Source organism: Triturus cristatus, chromosome 4_2 (assembly GCF_964204655.1).
Source record: "Triturus cristatus chromosome 4_2, aTriCri1.1, whole genome shotgun sequence".
NCBI classification, from domain to species: Eukaryota; Metazoa; Chordata; class Amphibia; order Caudata; family Salamandridae; genus Triturus; species Triturus cristatus.
This window is the reverse complement of record NC_140586.1, coordinates 184,766,075-184,786,041: the sequence shown is the minus strand read 5'-3', so window position 1 is coordinate 184,786,041 and position 19,967 is coordinate 184,766,075. Positions and strand designations below refer to the sequence as shown.

Below are 19,967 nucleotides of genomic sequence, written 5' to 3'. Positions count from 1 at the left end.
GCCGTCCTTCATACGGTGTACTGATCACACAAATATGAACCCTGCAACGCTCAACACACTTCATGCAAAAACACTCAAGCAAAGCAATGCCACAATTAGTGGTGACTATGTATTTATGAGGCAGGGTATGGGAGACCACCTCCTCACTTGAATTCCAAACCGGCTGTCAACCGACTACCAATTACTTGATAGCCTGGTCCGATGGAGCAGAAGCCGCTCTAAACTATGGGTGGGGGGTACATTTTGGTGTGCCCCCTTTCAACGGAGACCAAGTCTTGCTGGCCAATGTATTGTAAAAACCCGGATCACTTCCACTGAACTCCAGGAATGTTGCGTCCTCTTAGAGAAATCATAAGGCAGACCAGAAATATCAGACAGGGAAGCACAGGTTTCCTAAGCCATGGAAGGACTTTTGTCCAAACATGCAATACCGCTGCCCCACTACTGGTACAACAGGTATCAATATACAAACCACTGTGTCTGAGGAAGAAGCACTGCATTCCCAGCAGAGTAACCGGAATCGACATTCATACTACCCTGGTGTAGTGTATGTACCCCGAGGAAGCCCAAGCTATGCTATCATCATCCGTGTATACAACATCTAAAACCTAAGAGGCATCAAAGCACTTTGTGAATGAAGGTAAAAAAAACGACTGAAGTAGATTCCTCAAGAAAGTGAGTTTAAGCTTTTTCTAAACTCGCGCTCCTTCAGCCGCCTCAGTCTTTCAGGCGGAGCTTTCCACAAATAACTCACCAAAACCAAGTCAGTCCTACCTCCTGTCTTTTTAAATATGTTTAGGTGGTTACAGCTTATGCTTCCCAGTCGATCTTTGGCAGCCTTTTTGGGCAACAGAGACGTGTTGCATCGTATACGCAGGGGTAATTCTATTGAGTGACCTATGCATTGCAAAACATATTCTAAATTCTGCATGAAGATAATCCAGCTTCTGTCGAGCTGAAGAAACGTAGGCCTATCTAGGTAACACATCACGTGAACAGCTGAGCTCTTCAAGACATGGCGTTTTCCAGTATTTGTTTTTTCTGCCCCAACAGCTCAGCTTGGCATTACTTGTATTCAAAGGTTGAGAGATCTGATATTGCATTTCACACACAATTTTCAGATGGTAATTATATACCTTACTGAGACTATTCACTTGGTTAATCACTTAGTTGTTGACAACAGAATGCTCTGAGCATTATCTTTTACTGTAATATCTCTGGCCCGGAAGGAGCAACAAGCTGGTCAAAAAGCCTGTGTAGGAAAGGGCCCCTTGTTTGTATGATCATCCCTCAAGTTTTGGGACTGATACTGCTGGTTCTTCAGCTCTGTAATGCACTGGGCCCTGCTGTCCAGGCCCCAGTGCATGTGCTCTGACCCCCAAAGTATCTGATAATACCTGATTGGTCGTTTAACTTCCCGAAAAGTCCCTAGTTTAGGGTATAAGAGGTACCCAGGGCTAGTAAGTTAAATGTCACCCATGAACTGCAGCTCTTATGTGTGCCACTACTGCAGTGACCAGATGAAAACGTGACTCTAGGCCTACCACTGCAGCCTAGTCTGCCAGCTTTAAAATTGTCAATTCGACATGGCAAAATAAATACTTTTGCCAGGTCCAAGCCTTCCTTTTTACTGTTAATAAGCCACCCATAGAGAAGGCTTTGGTAGCCCACCTGGCATGGTGCTTAAAGCCACCCATAGCTAAGGCTTTGGTAGCCCACCTGGCATGTTGCTTAGTATGAGAAAGAAAGGCATGTTACTTTTCTGCTTAACATTCGCTGAGCGTTCTCAAACGTGCGTATTGTGTGTTCTCTTATTTTCATTTGCACAAAATGCAATAAAATGTTTATCAAACAAAATGGTCTGAAAGTGAATACACAAAATTGCCATTGACTTTAGCAAGGCTGGTGGTCCCATTGGCTAACATGGAGTTTCACTAGCCACTGAGCCTAATGCCAACTTCTATTTGGGACCACCATATTACTTCAGGGTATCAAATTGATTGTTACATTAAACCCAACTCATTGCTGAGATAAGGTTTAAAGTAACTGTTAATAGAAAGGTGACTTTAGAAAGTCACTGATTTGTTGCTCAAACCCCTGGCAGCCTTTCTTTACTGTCTGCAGTAGTAGTCACCTGAGACAACATGCTGGACCCCTGCTAGAAAGCGTGAACCGCTCCCAGGAACATGGAACAGAGAATTGATGAAGGGAGTAGACGTAACCTCCTCCAGCTGGATGTCTACTGGGTGGTAGCCACAGACAGCCCAGCTTTCAAAGAGGCTACCGTGTCTGTGAAGCAAATGGCAACCACACCTTTTCCTGCTTGCTTCTTTATGTTGGCAGACAGGCTGGTGTCTCCTCCAGAGGGGGAAACCCTGTTTCAGAACTGGTTTTGCAGCAAGAGTAGCTCATTATGCTGGGTACACCTCAGGGGGTTCCCAGGTCTCCTCACAGGGGAAGAAGGATTGGCCATCTTTGATTTGGGGAGAAGGGTATCCTGGGATTGTTTGGTGGCCAAACCCCCAGTAAGTGACGTAAAGTGGGAAGGTATGCCTCATGGTAACTATTGCCCCATTGGCTAGTGAGTCCTCTACTCCCACAAACATGAAGATGGCATACAAGTGCCATGCCAGCCCCACAGTCCTCAGATCAGACTGGAAGTCAGAAAAAGGACTGCTCTACTGTTACCAGGGCCAAGCAAAGAGAGGCTGCACCAAAGAGGACTGTGCACACTTGTGGAAAAGAGCTCCACTTGTGCCAGGACATAACAAGTGACTCCAAGGGCGACTTGGCTACCCTCCTGTTAAGCTAACCAAGAGCTAATGGACTTGCACTTTGTGAGAGCCCAGCTGCCCAGGAACGCCTCACTGCCTCTGGCCGCTGAAGAGTATTGACCTTCCTGAGGTGTCTCCAAGTCTGTTGGATCCACAGTCTTGGTCGAAGTGGACTTTGGTCCCCCAAAGAAAACGATTGACTTACCTGCAAGGAACCGCTGATACTGCGGTAAGCGCGAGGCCAGTTGAGCAGTGGCAAATGGATTTGCCCTGCTGCATCGTGGGAGATAGAGTGCTGGGGCCAGAGACGACCCCGGGCACTTTTGAAACCCGGGTGGCCCCAGAAATACTCACTGCATCACTTCAGCCTCCTTAGCATCTTCATCCTGCATCAAGACCTCTTCTTGGCTGGACCGCGATGCATGATAATAGTTCAGAAAAGACCCCGAGACTGCTGGGCCCAACAGGTAACTCTCCCTGGACCAGAGTGGTCCCTGTGACTAAGTGCTAAACTGCTTATGTCGGTTTATTGAATTTCCCAAGCGTGAACTTCAATTATTTACTTACCTTTAACTATTCATATCTCTGGTTTCCCTCAATAGATTTGTTGTTTTGAAGTCTATTTTAAGCTAGAAATCCACTGTATTTTTTATAAATTGATGTTGTTTATTGTGTTGTGTTTTTTTACTACTCTATGCCTCAGCTGAGCTGAGGATTTTATAAACCCGACAGGACCTGATGGAGATTGTGACATTATCACATTGGCGATCTCGCAACCACACCACATGATAATGCACTTTCCTACAGTTTGGAGCTAGTGTTCTGTTCAGCAGTTAAGAACTCTGTGTTTAATAGCAGCCAGTTTTTGTTCAGCCAGTTCTGCGTAATGAAAAAAGTGTTGGTTTCTGACAGTCTGATACCACATTGTTAGACAAATTAAACACAATTTGATTCTTATGTGGGGTTCTCATGGATCAGCCCGATCTGATCTATCAATTGAAGGTGGGGCTGAATGAAAATATTAAGCAGAGGGGAGAGGCAAGAATCTTTTGGCTCCTCGTAACGTAACGTGATTGTATCAGCCACGTCCTGTCCCACTACCACTTCTGTTTTCCGATCAGAAAAAAAGGTCTTGAACAAGACTAGAGATGATTGCCACCACCCCACCTCCTCCCTCAATTTCCTTAATAGGACCTGGTGATCCAGGGTATTAAATAATGCTGAAAGTTGTTGTACCATTAGCAGCGCTCTTTTACCCAAATCCACAATATCCAGCAGGTATGGCAGAACATAAAGTAGAGCAGGGTCATGACCTTTTTACTGACTAAATCATGATTGACCATCATAGGGAGTCCGGTTGAACTCCACATAAACGTAGAGTTGAAGAGTGGCTGCTTTCGCAATTATTTTTAGTAGCTAAGGGATATTGGTAATTAGCTGATCGTTTGTGAGGGGTCACTGGGATCAAAGCCAGGGTTTTTTAGGACTCCCAAATTGAAAGACCCTATTTAAAATATCCCTGATAAATGGAGCAAGTTCTCCACCTCTTTTGTTTGTTAATTTAATGGGACGTGGATCTTCCCTACTATAGCTGGGATTTAATGATGATTTACTGAAGTGAGTTTCTACAAGCAATATTTCGCAATAGGAACACCTTTGTGTGGAGAGAGGTGTAATGTCCACACTTGTGTCGCAGCCATTTTGCAGTTTGTCACTGTGTTGTCATTCAAGGAACTGCCTGGTGCTACACTTTACTACGCCTTTTACTAGCAGGCCACTAGGGTTTGGGTGGGGGCTTCTTCAACCATATTAAAAAAAGCAGCCTGTGGCTTTAGTGGCCTGCTACCTTCACCTTAGTATGTGCCCTTAGATAAAGGCTTGTCCCACCATCTCTTGTGCTTTGTCTACTCTGAGTAGTGTCTGTAGCTATTGTTCAGGAGCTTTTCACGAATTGTACTCTGTACATAGAGGCAGAGAGCAATTATTTTTATGTACAGCAGGAAAGGCCAGAGGACACTTAAGGTTGCCAATATTCCGTGGAGCTATGATGACTTGTCATGTCCTCTTTGCTTTGTTGTCTGTTGTCTGTATCAATCATGTACTTTTCAGTCTACTCTCTGTGAGCTTCTTTTTAGTATGTGGTCTTTTCTGGTAGGCACCTGCCCCTTGCTTCAATCTCTTTCGTCCTTCCCAGCAGTCCATTCCTCAACACTCCAATCTTTGACTTATATTTTGCTGTGCATCTTGCTGACAGAGCACTCCTTGCTCTGCTCTTTGTGGCCCTACTCCTCAGTCTTCCGCTTTGTTCTGCAATCCACATCCCGTCATTTGCTCCAAAACCCTTCCAATTGCACCACTCTTTGCTTTCTGTGGCACTACTACGCAGTCTTTCACCTTGCTCTCCTTTTTTTGGATATGGTCAAATCTTTTACTTCATTTTTTTCTTGCTCCAATTAGGAAGAAAAGGAGTTGCTGCTAAGAGGGCTGCTACCAAGGCTCAGTGGGCGAGGAGGAAAGGATTATTGCTCTCGCAAAGCACGAATGCCGAAGCAGCAGCGGCAGACACTCCTAGTTCAACAGACATCCAGTCTCCTTTGGATGCTAAAGACCCTAAAGTATTCGAAAGACCTCCACCTGCTTACCCTGGCCCTCCCCCTGCCTATCCTGGGCCTCCCCCTCCGTACCCTGGGCGCGTCATGGATGTGAACATTCAGGAGAATGCCCACAAAGAGCCGGACGAAGGTAAAATCATGCATTCAAGCTGTTGTGTAATGGTTTTGCAGTCTCTGTTTACCTGGCGATGATGACAAATCTATATAAATTTGGCACGTAAACTATTTAGTCTAGACATTTAGACCATGATGGGATGGGCATAGGTCTTATGGGCATAGGTCTTATTACACTGCTCTAGAATAAGGGTGAATGCACCTGATATACCATGGGGTGCCTATGAAGAGGTTGATGACCATTTTGAATTGGAAGAGTATCGAGTATAATCAGCCTCGATGAAGCTTCTGTGCCAGTCCCCCAGAGGCGTAGATGCAAAAGTTAGTACTGTTTTATCAGCACAAAAAAATCAACTTTGATGCTCATTGCGTGATGGACAGAGCCTCATTCTCTCACCCCTGTTTGTGTCTTCAGCATTAAACCCCATGGCGCTTAAGAGTCTTTTTGAAGTCTCTGCAGCAGCCCTGGGCCCTCAAACAAAACAGCCTGCAACGGCCGCAGTCCCGCTGGAAAACGGCAAATGGGCTCAATGGCCTGCCTGTCCAAACTGGACAACCTCTCCAAAATGTCTATTATGAATGAATGAGACAAACCTGTAGAGCGCAGCAGCTGCTCAATCCGGAGCATCCCGGCACTAAATTGATGAAGGGAAACAGAAAACCTGAGTCCCCTACCTGAGTGGCAGGGTTTCTCAAAGAGCGGGAAGCCTGGATCGTGATTCTTTGAACAGATGGGTCTTCAAAAGAGCCTTAAAGGCGGACTATGAAGAGATACACCGAAGATGCTCTGAGAGTGAATTCCACGGACTGGGAGCCAGGAAAGAGCATGATCTACCACCAGCCCTCGTTTCATGCACCCTAGGAATGCAAAGATTTTGGCTCGCAGACCGAAGGGCTCTAGAGGATTGATACTTTTTAATCTTATCCTGGATAGAAACTGGGCCCATCTGATGTAAAGCCCTATAGATGATCATGAGAGTTTTGAACTTTATTCTTTGCCCTATCAGTAGCTAATGTAGAGCTTTCAGATCTTACCGGTTTAGAGTTTTTTCTTAGGAATGTTCAGTACAAGTCGAGCGACCGCGTTCTGAACCCGTTGTAATCTCTCAATCAATCATTATTACATACTCAAAAAATGAGGGTCATCGTTAATATCAAAAGATTCCATCTGCACCTGCTACAGATCTAAAACATCGTGAGCGGAACAGAAATGTCCATCACAGCACAAGCATATCCACAGTACAGTGAATATTGCTTTTCTAGCAGGATTTCTGCTCCTGTCACGGTGGTGGTGAAGACAATGATGTTGTGGTGTTTGGCGTCATGCACTGTATTGGTTACCAGTTCACATCACCAAATCCTTTTCTCCTCCCACGCCCATTTTGCAGGAATCGTTAGCATAGCCGTGGCCTGAAGCGCCTGGGTTCGGGAAAGATAGTTTCGCCACCCAAACTAAGGCACAAATTAAAATAGTGGAGCAAAGGAAATGTTATACTGGGCAGATCCTCTGCAGAAATGCAGAGGCAGGTAACGGTGACATCTGATGCATCGTTGACTGAGTGGGGTGCTCATGTGTTGACCCTAAATATGCAAGGCGTGTTGTGATCTCTCATATCAATGTGTTGTCGTTGAAATTGGTGTTTTAGCACTCGGGCCTTTCAAACAACAAGATAAGGTTATTTGAACAGTGAAGCAGGCCATATGTTACATTTATAAGCAAGGAGGAGCACACTCCAAGCCGGCCAAACCATCACAACACTTTGCAGTCTGCTCTCAGCTGCCAGGTTCATCTGATAACAGCATTTAACAATGATGAACCATTATCTTGTGGCTGTACTAAGCAGGATTCTTAAGGAGACTTGCGAATCAAGATCATGGGTAGATTATTTCAAGATGCGGAACATGCCACTCAACCTGTTCAAAGGACTAAAAACAAACCATGCCAAAGCTACGCCTCTGGTACCCATAATGCGGTTTATAGGGGATGCATTCTTCATAGATTGGTCAGGGATATTTGCTTATGTTTTTTTCACCACTGGTGCTCAGTCAGTACGTTGTACACAAAATGAGATGGGCATGAATGACAATTACTCGCATTCCGCCACGAAAAGACCAATCTGGTTCTTTGTTAATGGACATGTCAGTTGAATCAGCTTAGAGGCAGCTGCCTTTATCTGACTTGTCGAGCTGGCATAGAGGTCTGGTGCTTCATCAGTCCAAAATATCCCCCCAAGAATTATTCTCTTGAAATCTTTGGCTTTTGTTATCTGAAAAATATATGGACATTTTAAATGAAGGTTGATGTCCGCCCACTAGAGCATGCTACTCTGTTGAAACGCTTTGCTGATTATTGCACATCTGCTAATGCTTATCCATTATAGCTGTCAGTCCAAGGTTTTAAGTAACATTTTAACATTCGGGTCTTGCATGCACTTCTGTTAGGATTCATTGACTGTGGCTGACATGGATAGTTACTTGACATATTTACCAATTTTCTGTTTTCAGAATACCTGTCTTTAAGGCATTATTAGAAGGAATAAAGAAGTGTGGATCACCAATAACTCTAAAAAAACTTTGAAGATCTTATTATTGTGCTATTTGACAGAGACTTCTAGCAGCAGATTCCTTGTTTTTAAAACGGTGGTTCTTAACCTTTTGACTTCTGAGGACCCCCACTTAATCATTACTGGAACCTGGGTCATTACTGGAAGCTGGGGACCTTGGCCTAAGTATTTTCAATGATTTGAATCCCAAAACAATACACTATAACATGCAGAAACAAGCATTCATCAAACAAATACATAAAGTATTTTATTTCATTGACAAACGTATATTTAAAAAATCAAAATGTTATTTTTAATTAGAAGGTTGGAGTGTTTCCAAACTCAATTGCAGCCACTCATCGTTCATAGTATATTCTGTTGTTTGCACTTGCACTGCTCCCACAAATTAGTCAGAGGATAATATCTCCGTTTTTAGCCTCCAGTTTCAAAATACCCGACATTTACACAACGTTTTAAAATTTTCAGTTGTACATTTTGTTACTTCTTTTATATACTCTATATTAATTTGTTAATATATTTTATTTTCTAAGCAGCTGCGGTCATCCCGCGTAGGCTTTGCGGACCCCCAGGGGTCCCTGGACCGCAGGTTAACAACTACTTCCTTAGAATATTCCACAGGCGTCAGACTGAATCCGGGGGTTTTCAAGCATTACCCTTGCCTGCTGGTAGGGGGGTGTCCTTTGGGTTGGTGGCGTCCATGCCAGAAATGAAATACGCTGTGCTTATATAGGCACTACCTGGCGAGTTGACACCGTTATTTCCATTCCATGCCAGATTGGGTTGATCCGTGAAGAACTATTGTCGGTCGCGTTTTGACAGTTTTTTTCTCAACGTCTTGTTGAACTTTTTCAAGTGATTTCTCTCCTGGTATCATAGGATTTCTCCATTGCAACCTTCTGGTTGTTTCAAACTATGTGGTGCCTGTCATAGGCAGATGTCGGACAGACCCAAGTTTTTTTTTTTTTTTAGTTTTATATAGCTGAACTAGACCCGAGAAAATCTGGTATCAGAGCGCTTTACATGAGCACCAGTTTCGTTACAGATGGACACATTCATTTTTTTTTTGTTGGGCACGGGGAGATTAAGTGATTTGCCCAGAATCACAGGATGTTGAGCATCGTTGCCGAGACTCGAACCTGGTTCCCCAGCTTGGAGAGGGACCATGACTCCAAGATCTGCAAGGACTGTGGCACCATGCACCCAAAGGCTCTGAGCGTTCCCTCAAGTTCTCATCCAGGGAATTCCCAATAGTCATAATCTATGAATAATCCCCGCCCATGTGCGCGATCCCGGAGCATATAGAAAATGCATATATATACATATATATGCATATGTGAAAACATATACATGCAGCCTAAAATGTTTCCAACATGGCAAAAATGCTGAAATTACATAGGTTTGCATTGTAGTACCCCTACCTTCCTAACCCATAAGGAAAAAAGGAAGCACTAAGCAATTGTCATACAATAATGCTTTATTGCCATAAAGCAAACTTGTAATTGCAGGCATTTGCCTGTAGGCTGCAGCAGAGTACTAAGAAACAAAGAAAACTGACACCTTGCCTTTAAGGCATTAGAGTAGAGGTACCTTTAAGACCTGCAGGAGACCCCTTGCTCCCATGATGCACCACAGGTGGCAGTTAGGTCAGTTCTCTTTTCCGGCCCCTTCTATAAGGATCCTGGAGCTTGAGCTCTTCAGTTTTTTGACTGAAAGTGATTTAATTGATATTTTTCTCAGAAAAATCGACATTTTCTGACTCCTAAAGGCTTATTCTATCACTTTCACTTTCGCGGCCGCAGGGCCGCTTGGCATAGCCAATAGGTCTCGCTTTTGGGACCTTATAAGTATTTAGTTATGCAACTGTTGCATGGCTAAACACTTATAAGGTCCCAAAGGCGAGACCTATTGGCTATGCCAATGCTTGTTTGGTCTTTCCATACATTTTGTCCAGTCAGAATGCCTGCCTTATTCAGGAAATGCCCTTCCTGTGGCAAGAAGATGGCACTGGCAGATCCACACTGTGTGTATTGTGTGTCTTCCATCCTCACACAATCCTGACCAGTGTTACCACTGCCAGAAATTTTCCAGGTGGACTCTGCGTGACAGAGAACGCATAAAACTTCATGCCCATCTGGAGAAGGACAGAAGCCATCATGGAGGTGACCATGGAGTCTTCAAACCACCTTCTTCAAGCAAACAACACCGAAAACGGCAACATACCACCTCTCCTGAGTCCAGAAAGAAGAAGGTGATTCGCCGTCAAAGTCGCCGTCGAAGAGACCCAGACACTCTTCAGCGTTGAGGAACAAAACACCATCTCGACGTCGAGATTCTCCGCCGCATGCAAGTAGATTGGCGTTGAGGCACAGCGCTTCGGGCTTGAAGGCTGTGGGTCCTGAGAGACCTGAAAAGTATCCGTCGAGGCTTCCGTCGACGTCAAGACTCTCCGCCACCCTCGAGGGGGTCGGCATTGAGAGTCACGACGGCGAACATCTCGCCGCTAGTGTGCTTGTCGACGTTGAGAGCTTCGTCGAAGTCCCATCACTCGACGTCAAGAAGATCAACGCCAACTCGGCGCCATGGGAGATTGACGTCTATCACCAGGGCGAAGGTCGACATCGAGATCACCAGACCGACGGCGAAGGTCGACGTCGAGATCACCAGGCCGACGGCGAAGGTCGATGTCGAGGTCTCCACATCGCCGAAGGCGATCAACGTCGAAACCACCCTAGAGAGCGGGACGGCATTCACATAGCAGACCCCCTCGATCGACGCCGATGGTGACGCTGACTACATCGACGTCGAGGCATTCGACGTCGAGGGAAAATAGTGCAGCGGCCGCAGAGGAGACGTCCTCTGGGGACCAGTCATCATCCCCACGACTGCATATTGTGCAAATTTCACAGGAAAAATCTACCAAAGCTGGCGAGAAGTACGGTCTGTTGCCTCGCTGGCTGGAAGTTGTCGGGACAGGTGACTGCAGAAGTCCGGGCTCGGGCTACTCTCGCACTTACTCGCCTTCTAGGATCTCTCCTCAGAGAAGCAAGTCTTCCCCCAGAAGACCAAGATCACCTTCCAGGCACGGATCAAGGTCCAGGGGTCGTTGCAGCTCTCATCACGACCATCCCCATGAGAGACGCACGTGATCGCCCACATGGTCTTCCTCCATGAGGTCCCTGGTCCGGGACTATTCTCCAACCTTCTCCTCGACTCCTCCATCGCATGTGTCTCCCATCGATGACATCACGACCTCCTCAGATGTTCTGGGTAGGGGTGTGAAGAAACTAAACATCACTTTGCATACCCCTGTAGTTCCCACATTTATCATCTTCGACACCTTACACCATCGCACAGCTCCTAGACCGCTGCTTCTTTTGGTGCCAGGATTCTTGGAACCAGCTATGGCCACATTCCTCACCCCTGCTACGGTGGGCTCCGTACCATCCAGGGTTGCCAAAAAGTATAAGCCCCCAGCCGAGGATCCCTTATTTCTCAGAGCTGATCCACCAGCGGACTCAGTCATTGTGGCGGCAGCCATGAGGTCTCATTCGGCGTCTGCGTCATCTTCTGTCCCCCCAGAGAAGGACAGTAAGCAGATGGACTCCTATGGCAGGAAAATGTGCAATACGTCGGCTTCTTCCATGAAGTTTGCAAGTGCCTCAGCCCTTCTCGGGCGATATGACAGGTCTCTTTGGGACTCCCTGTCAAGGTTCACCGAAAAGCTCCCCAAAGAAGACCGGTTTTAAAAAATACAAGGGTACCCCAATACGTGAACCTGGGGGGAAATATGCGGTAGAAAAACAATGGTTCGGGTGTGGCCAAAAGGTCCAATAATAAAGTGATCCTACAGAGAGCACTTATGATTAGAGAGTTGAAAATGTATTACTTTAAAGGAGCAAAAATAATAATGTACATAGGGACATAAGTCAGTTCATGTGAAAAATTTATTTCCACAACAATAGAATTCAGGTGCTCACACAATAAGTGAAAGAAGCGGGACGTGCAGAGTGATGGTGAAGTTTAAAATAATGGCATTGCATTGACAACAATTGTGTAAAACTCCTCAAACTTTTTTTACAATAGGAAGAGTTTTTTGTTGTAAAGGGTCAACGGCGTTTCGATCTCAACTGTTCGAGATCATCATCAGGTCATAAGTGCTCTCCGTAGGATCACTTTATTATTGGACCTTTGGCCACACCCGAACCATTGTTTTTCTACCCCCCAAAGAAGACCGGCGGGACTTCAGCGAAATTCTGCTAGAAGGTGGGCTAGTAGCCAATCAAGTTATAAGTGCGGCAGCGGACGGTTCAGATGTCGCCGCTCATGGTTACTCCCATGGCGTCTGTTCACGGCGCTCAGCCTGGCTGTGCCTCACAGGCCTCAAGCCTGATGCACAGAAAAAAATTCTGAATCTTCCATTTAACGGCTCCTCCTTGTTCGGGGCTCACGCCGACGAGGAGATGAACAAGATGAAGGCAGAGCTGGATACTGTCAAGGCTGTAGGTCTGGAGAAGCTCAAAGAATACCGGAAGCGCTTTCGTCAGGGCGACAAATGTTCCTTCCAGCAGAGGGTTCAAACCCCTCAATGGTCCTCCCAGAACCAGCAGCGGTCCCAATTCCAGCAGAGGGGTCGTGTCAGAGGAAGAGGGAACTACAGGCAACAGTCCACCTCTAAGCAGCCTCCCAAACAGTGAGGCATTGCTTCCTCTGCACCCGTTCGCCACTCCGGTTGGAGGGAGTATCGTTTTTCACCTGGAAGAGTGGGAAACCATGACAAGAGACAAATGGGTGCTGAATATTGTAGCATGGTTACTTGCTAAGGTTCAAGTCTCCCCCTCCGCAAGTGCCTCCGCAATTGAAGCGCCTTCCTCAACTTCAAAGTCGGCTTTTACAGGACGAAGTATCTATCCTCCTCTCCAAGAGGGCCATAGAGGAGGTCACACCTCTCCAAAGAAACCAGGGGGTATACTCTTGCTACTTCCTAGTCCAAAAGCGAGGAGTAGCCAAAGAGTACAGAGCTATCCTCGACCTGCGCCTGCTGAATAGGTTTATCAGAAAGGAAAAATTCCGAATGCTAGCCCTGCATCAAATCTTTCCGCACCTTCACCAGGGAGACTGGATGTGTGCCATCGACCTGCAGGACGCCTACTTTCACATTCCTGTCTCAGTGAAACATCGCAAATTTCTCAGGTTTCAGGTCTCTCGTCACCACTACCAGTATCGAGTGCTTCCGTTCGGCCTCAAATCCGCACCACGGACATTCTCCAAGTGCATGGCGGTGGTGGCTGCCTTCCTCCGCAGGCGGAAGATCTTCGTCTATCCATACTTAGACGACTGGCTCCTGAAAAGCTCCACACCTGTGCTACTCCAGAGCCATCTCTCATACTGCCTCAACCTGCTGCATTCCTTGGGGTTGCAAGTCAACTATAAGAAATCGGTCCTCAACCCCACTCAACGGATACACTATCTGGGCGCCTCCCTGGACTCCGCAGAGGCAAGCGTGTGTCCTTCGGAGGAGAGGTTGTCATCAATGCTTCTCAAGTGCCACACTCTTCTCGACACTGCACTTCCCACAGCCAGGAAAGTGTCTTCACTACTGGGATCGATGGCCTTGTGCATCTACATTGTGCCCAATGCACGCCTTCACATGCAGCCTCTACAACTGGCACTCGAAGATCAATGGTCTCAGAGGTCAGGCAGCTGGGAAGATCGTGTCTCTCTCCACCAAGCTGCCAGGGACTCCATCAGATGGTGGATGAAACGTTCTCACCTGCTGCAAGGGGGTCCCTTTTCATCAGACACCTCCAACACACAGTGGTCACAGATGCCTCAATGCAAGGCTGGGGAGCTCATATGGGCTAGCTTCAGGTACAAGGTCTCTGGTCCGAGACAGAAAGAAGTTATCACATCAACTTCTTGGAACTACGGGCGGTCCATCTGGTGCTCAAATCCCCGTATCCGTCTCTTCAATCCAGCCACATTCAGATTCAGACAGATAACACAATAACGATGTTCTATCTGAAGAAGCAAGGAGGCACCAGTTCATGAGTCCTGTCTCTGGAAGCCCAATCCATTTGGCAGTGGCTGCTGGCGAGAGGTCTCAATCGTCGCAGTCCACCTTCCAGGAACCCTGAATGATCAGGCAGACGGCCTCAGCAGAGACTTCGTAGAAGCGCACGACTGGGTGCTCAACGAAGACGTCGCTCAGGAGGTCTTTCGGCAATGGGGAGTGCCGGACATCGATCTGTTCGCTGACACGGCAAACACGAAATGCCCCGTCTTCGCGTCCAGATTCCCCCAGCAGGGATCATGGGGAATGCACTTTTGATCAGCTGGTCGCAGACATTGCTGTACGCTTTTCCTCCGCTCCCTCTAATCCCGGCGGTCATACAGAAGTTCTACAGGACCAACACCAGAATGATCCTGATAGCGCCGGAGTGTCCACGCCAGTGGTGGTACCCGGATCTCCTCCAACTGTCAGAGGTTCCACACCGGAGGCTGCCCTGCCGCCCGGACTTACTGACCAAGAACGAGGGGAGAGTGTTTCATCCCAACCTCCCCTCCCTCCGGTTGACTGCATGGCTCTGAAGTCATCCATTACGGACATCTAGACCTTTCAGCTGACTGTATGGACATACTTCGAGAACCTGAGGTATTTTTTGTGTGATGGGTGAATGGGTATATGGAAATACGCATCCTTGAGGTCCAGTGTGGCTAGAAAGTCTCCCTGCTTGAGCAGCGGGAGGACTTGCTGGAGAGTGAGCATGTGAAAATGCTCGGAAAGAATGTATCTGTTTAGGGGTCTCAGGTCTAATATAGGTCTGAGTGACCCGTCCTTCTTCGGTATTAAAAAGTACAGGGAGTACACCCCCGTACCTTGCTCGTGGACGGGTACGACCTCTATTGCGCCTTTTAGAAGCATACTTTGCACCTCCTGCTGTAAGAGCGTTAAGTGCTCTGAGGACATAGGACGGTTTTTTGGAGGTATTGTGGGTGGAGTGGAGGTTAGTTCTAGACAGTAACCGTATTTGACAATATCTTTGACCCACCTGTCCGTGGTGATGGAGTTCCACGTGGACAGGAACCTTTGTAGCCTTCCCCCGACAGGTGTTATGTGGTCGGGAGGAAGGGAGAGGGCGTCACTGCTTGTTCTTGGGGGAGGACCTGGTGTTGCCGTAGCCGCGTCCTCTGCCCTTTGTACTGGAGCCACGATATCCACCCCGGGTGTTTTTATCGTAGGTGGTTTGTGTATTGCTCTTGTTGTATGTTTGCTGTGACCCCTGTCCTCTACCTGCTCCTCTATTTCCGGGGCGACAAAAGGAGCCGCTCCGAAAGGACTGAGTTTGGAGAGCCCCCATGGACTTTGCAGTGTCCGTGTCCTTCTTTATTTTCTCTAGGGTGGTGTCAACCTCCGGGCCGAATAAATAGTCGGGGTTGACAGGCTGGTTGAGTATGTTGTTTTGCACCTCAGGTTTGAATCCGGAGATTCGTAACCAGGCATGTCGTCGCAGCATGACGCTAGTGTTTATGGCCCTGGCAGCTGTGTCTGCGGCATCCAGCGCGCACTTGATGGATGCGTTTGTGAGGAGCTGTCCCTCCCTGATGAGGATCTCTGCACCTTCTCTGAATTGGTCAGGGAGATGTTGGATTAGTTGCTCTAATGTGTCATAGTGCGCTCTATCGTAGCGAGCGAGGAGTGCTTGAGTATTGGCAATGCGCCATATGTTGGCTGCCTGGGCGGCAATCCGTTTGCCAGAGGTCTCTAACACCTTGGACTCTTTGTCCGGGGGAGGAGCGTCACCTGTTTGTGAGTGTGCCCTCTTACGAGCATTCGCAACGACAATGGAATCCAGAGGTAATTGGCCTCTGATGTAAGTAGGGTCCCCAGGCGCTGATCTGTATTTTTTGTCGATCCTGGGGTTTATCACTCTTGCCCTGGTGGGTTCCTTGAAGATGTCCTTTGCTGGTTTGAGGACACCCTTCAACATGGGTAGAGTTTTTACATTTCTTTCTGAGGAGGCAAAAGTGTCCATAAGAAAGTCGTCCTCGACGGTGTCCGAGTGAAGTTGCACCCCATGATTGGCCGCAGCACGTTCAATTAGAGCGTTGAACGCTGCCGTGTCCTCTGTGGGAGATGTTTTTGCTCCATAGAGTTGCGGGTCTTGTGCATCCATAGGTGCACCTGGGTCCACAGGGTCATCCCAAGTTTGATCAGGGTCTTGTTGGCCGTCAGGGTCCAAATCTCCGGGGTAGGGGACCTGGTCACCCATGTAGTCCCCCAACGCATCCGTGTCGGAGTGTGTGGGAGATAAGGATTGTGGATCCTGGTAGGGTGAGTGGAAAGGTTCGTAAAGAACTGGTTCTGAAGCCACAGGCAGCTTTCTTTTTAGTGGAATCCTGAAGGAGTCCAAAGCAGGCTCTGAAGTTATTTTCCGTTTGTGGATAATCATTCTGCCGGTGTCGGCGTCGATTATATGCGATGGAGACGTCTCCGCAGAGTGTTCGGCAGGCGTGATTGTGGTATGGGTCACCCGTGTCCTGATTTGGAACATTTTCGGGGCCGTGGATGGTGGCAGGCCAAAAGTAATGTTGGCTGGCGTCGAAGAGGCTGCTGGAGCTTTAATTGGCTCGGAGCCCGACGTGTCCTGGAGGACCATTTTCTTTTTGGTGCTTTGCGCAGCAATGGGTCGCGTCTGGAGCGCCCTCGAGGCTTTCGCCCCGACCGGTTCAGTTGAGGCGGTCGTGGATTTTTTCGGCGCCGGTGGGTCATCGAGTCGAGGGGCGGGAGTGGCCGTCGACTTTTTCGATGATTGTGGCTTAGATGTCGCCGTGGAAGCGGCGGGAGACGCAGCAGGTTTTGGGGTCGGAGTCGATTGCGTCGGTGCCGGGAGCCGAGCAGGTTTGGTGGTACCGAAGGCCTTCTTCCTTATGTCGATGTGCAATCAAAACAGCCGGCAGCTGTAGGACAGGCTGTTCTCAAAACTCTTTTTCAGACCGCTGCAGCTGGCACTGGTAGCCGCCGCTAATAAGAGGGCACTGCTATATATTCTATGCACAGATATGAATTCAGCAGCCCACATGCCTCGAACTGAATATGCTACTTACCAGTATGCATCTGTTCTTGGCATGTAGGGCTGCTGACATTCATATCGCCCTCCCTCCTCCCCGGCGCCTGTAGCAGCTGCAGCTCTCAGAATTACTGTAAGCATGGTCATCACTTTCTATATCTACTCCATCACTGCCACAATGGCGAAAAACAATCTGAGGATGGAGAGGATGCCCATGCGCACTGTAGTCCAGGGGAGGAGTCACCTATCCCAGGATACTTCGAAGACTCTTCCAGGACAACAACGTGCAAACATCCGGACCCAACACTAGGCGGCGATCTATGCACAGATATGAATGTCAGCAGCCCTACATGCCAAGAACAGATGCATACTGGTAAGTAGCATATTCATTATAGATCTCTGTCGGTCTTTTTGCCTAAAGATGTGACTCCTTTCCACGTTGCGAAATCTGTTTAACGTCATTTGTCCCTCATCACCCCTTCATCAGCTAGACCTCAAAAGAGCTTTAAGCTTTTATATTTATTGTACCAAGGAACACCCATGTATACAATCGGCTTTTTTTTTTTTGGTTCTCTTTGGAGAAGTAAGCGGAAATGCTGTGCAAAAGAGGACTCTTTCAGGTGTGTAGTTCTATGCATTGAGATCTGCTATGCACTGGCCAAGAAGCAGGCATCAGGACGTCTGATAACCCACTCCACCAGGGCTGAGACTGTGACCACTACATTGGCACGCAGATTGCCTGTCCTCCATATCTGCCAGACTGTGATGTGGGTGTCGGTGCATACGGTCACGAAGCACTATTGACCTGGCAGGAAGGTAATTTCGCCCTCTCCGATCTGCAAGACTTTTTGGTCTGAGGCCACTCCAAGGACTCTCCACTTAGGGAAGTACTACCTTGTTATCTATTTTAATGAGAAATCTGCTGTTAGAAGGATCCATCGGAGAGAAAACAAATTTCTTTCTTTCGGTAATGCTCTTTCTGGTGGATATTCTGTCTAATCGTAGATTCCTCACTCACCTCCCACCTCCACTTTCTGTGGAATGGCCTCTTTTTCACATCTATAAGTCCCACAAGTTAGGAGTCTGCACACTGATACCATCAGTTGTTCAGAAAGAGTGGAGCAAGAAACTGATATCTGCATGCTTGAGGCGGGGGCATAAATGCGGCTTCACTCTGCCACTTCCTGGACAGTAGTCAACACAGAGCTGCATGGTGCCACCTAGTGCATTGCTAGAGAAAAGTTTTCTGGATCCAGTCTGGCCTCTGGGAAGTATTTGAAGGTGAGGAATCAACGGTTAGATTGTATCCACCAGAAAAAGCGTTACTGAAGGTATGTAAATTGTTTTTCTGATCCATTCCAACTAATTCACAAGTGCACTTTGAGGAATTCTTCACTCTCAGTGAGGTTCTTAATTGCAATTCTGTCATTGTGCCAAGTAAGGAAACTTTAGTCTTTAGCTAGTCAAATCAATTCTAGAGTCATAAGTATCGAAAGGTTTTAACATCCGAATCTAAATCTTTACCCAAGGGGATATCTACTTTTCATGTGAATCATTGGATTGAATTGTGTAGGAAGCTGGCTTTGTATATACTATACCAAAGTAAGGTATAGTGTGCACAGAGTCCAGTTTATTCCCAAAGGCATAGCAGAGGCTAAAGTCGATAATACCTTACTCTCTTTTGTGGTAGTGTTGTTGAGCAGTCAGGCTTATCAGAGGACAGTGTTAAGCATTTGTGGTACACATTCGGGCAAGAAATGTTGTCACACCCTCAAAGACTGAATCCAGACCAATTGTTGTTACTTTGTTATTTTTTTATTACTAGAACCAAGATTTACTCAGTAGCAGATAAGTAATACTTTAAGTACAATGATACTTTTCAAGATAGTGTGTGCTGGTTTTCTAGGAGCATACAAATTACTTTGCAGTTCAGAAAATGGGTTGCAAGCTCTTCAGAATACTTAAGATCACCTTTTAGTTACTTTTCAGTTACTTTTCTACTTTTGGACAGAACAAACTAATCACACAGTTGGGGTATTGTAGTACATTAGCAAGCAGGTTAACTCTTTTTTAGAAACTAAGTTACTTTGTTGAGGTCCAAAACAGGTTCAACACTTAGAACATTTTTCAGAGAAAACCCCACCTTACAATCCTATGGAGAAAAACGAAGTGTTAGTTTTGCAGGTGAGTAAACGGTTTTGGTAACTGAGTTTTTGCGGGTAGAATCAAGGTTCAGTTCAGCACTCGAGGTGTACCACCAGCCGCACTAGGGCGGCTGGGTTCAGAGTGCAAGGGTGCCAATGTTAGCCAATGGAGCTAAGGGGCGCCTTGGTTGGTGGCTGCTCATGGGCAGGACATGCAGTTTTGGGAGGCAGGCGCCTGGCGTTAAGGTAAGACCAAGGGTTGTCCCAGGTCAGCACCAAGTCCACATCACTAGCGGCGCAGGGGCGGCCGGTTGCATATGCAGTGGCTGGAGCACAATGCGTTCCTTTGGAGATCGCCAGTCGAGGAAAAAGACTGCAGGCTGGAGCCACAAGACTGGAAGAAGGGAACCAACGACTGGAGGGTGAAGTTGGGGAGTTGCTGGACACCAGGACACCGTTGTTTGTGCACCGCACAACTCTGGGGGGGCTGCGTGTGCAGGGGTGTCTTTTTGTGTTGGGTTCTTCTCACCGGTTCTGGTCGTGGTCGGGGGGGCCGTTCAGGATGAGGCTGCACATGTCAAGAAGTTCGGAGGAGGTCGTCCAACGCTGGATCTCTGGTCATGATCGCTGGGGGGACCTTGCTGAAGTGTTGAGCTACTTGGGCAGTGGGCATCGGGTGCAGAGTGGTGAG

At 47.4% G+C, this 19,967-nt stretch overlaps 1 protein-coding gene across 1 annotated transcript in view; it reads left to right on the top strand.

Annotated features, from left to right (window-relative positions):
• Window positions 1-19,967, top strand: part of L3MBTL2 (L3MBTL histone methyl-lysine binding protein 2) — a 344,052-nt gene that overhangs the window by 294,385 nt on the left and 29,700 nt on the right. Inside the window, exon 16 of the mRNA XM_085601042.1 lies at window positions 5,232-5,516. Coding sequence (XP_085457168.1) covers window positions 5,232-5,516 — 285 coding nt within the window. The remainder of the gene's footprint in view (window positions 1-5,231; window positions 5,517-19,967) is intronic.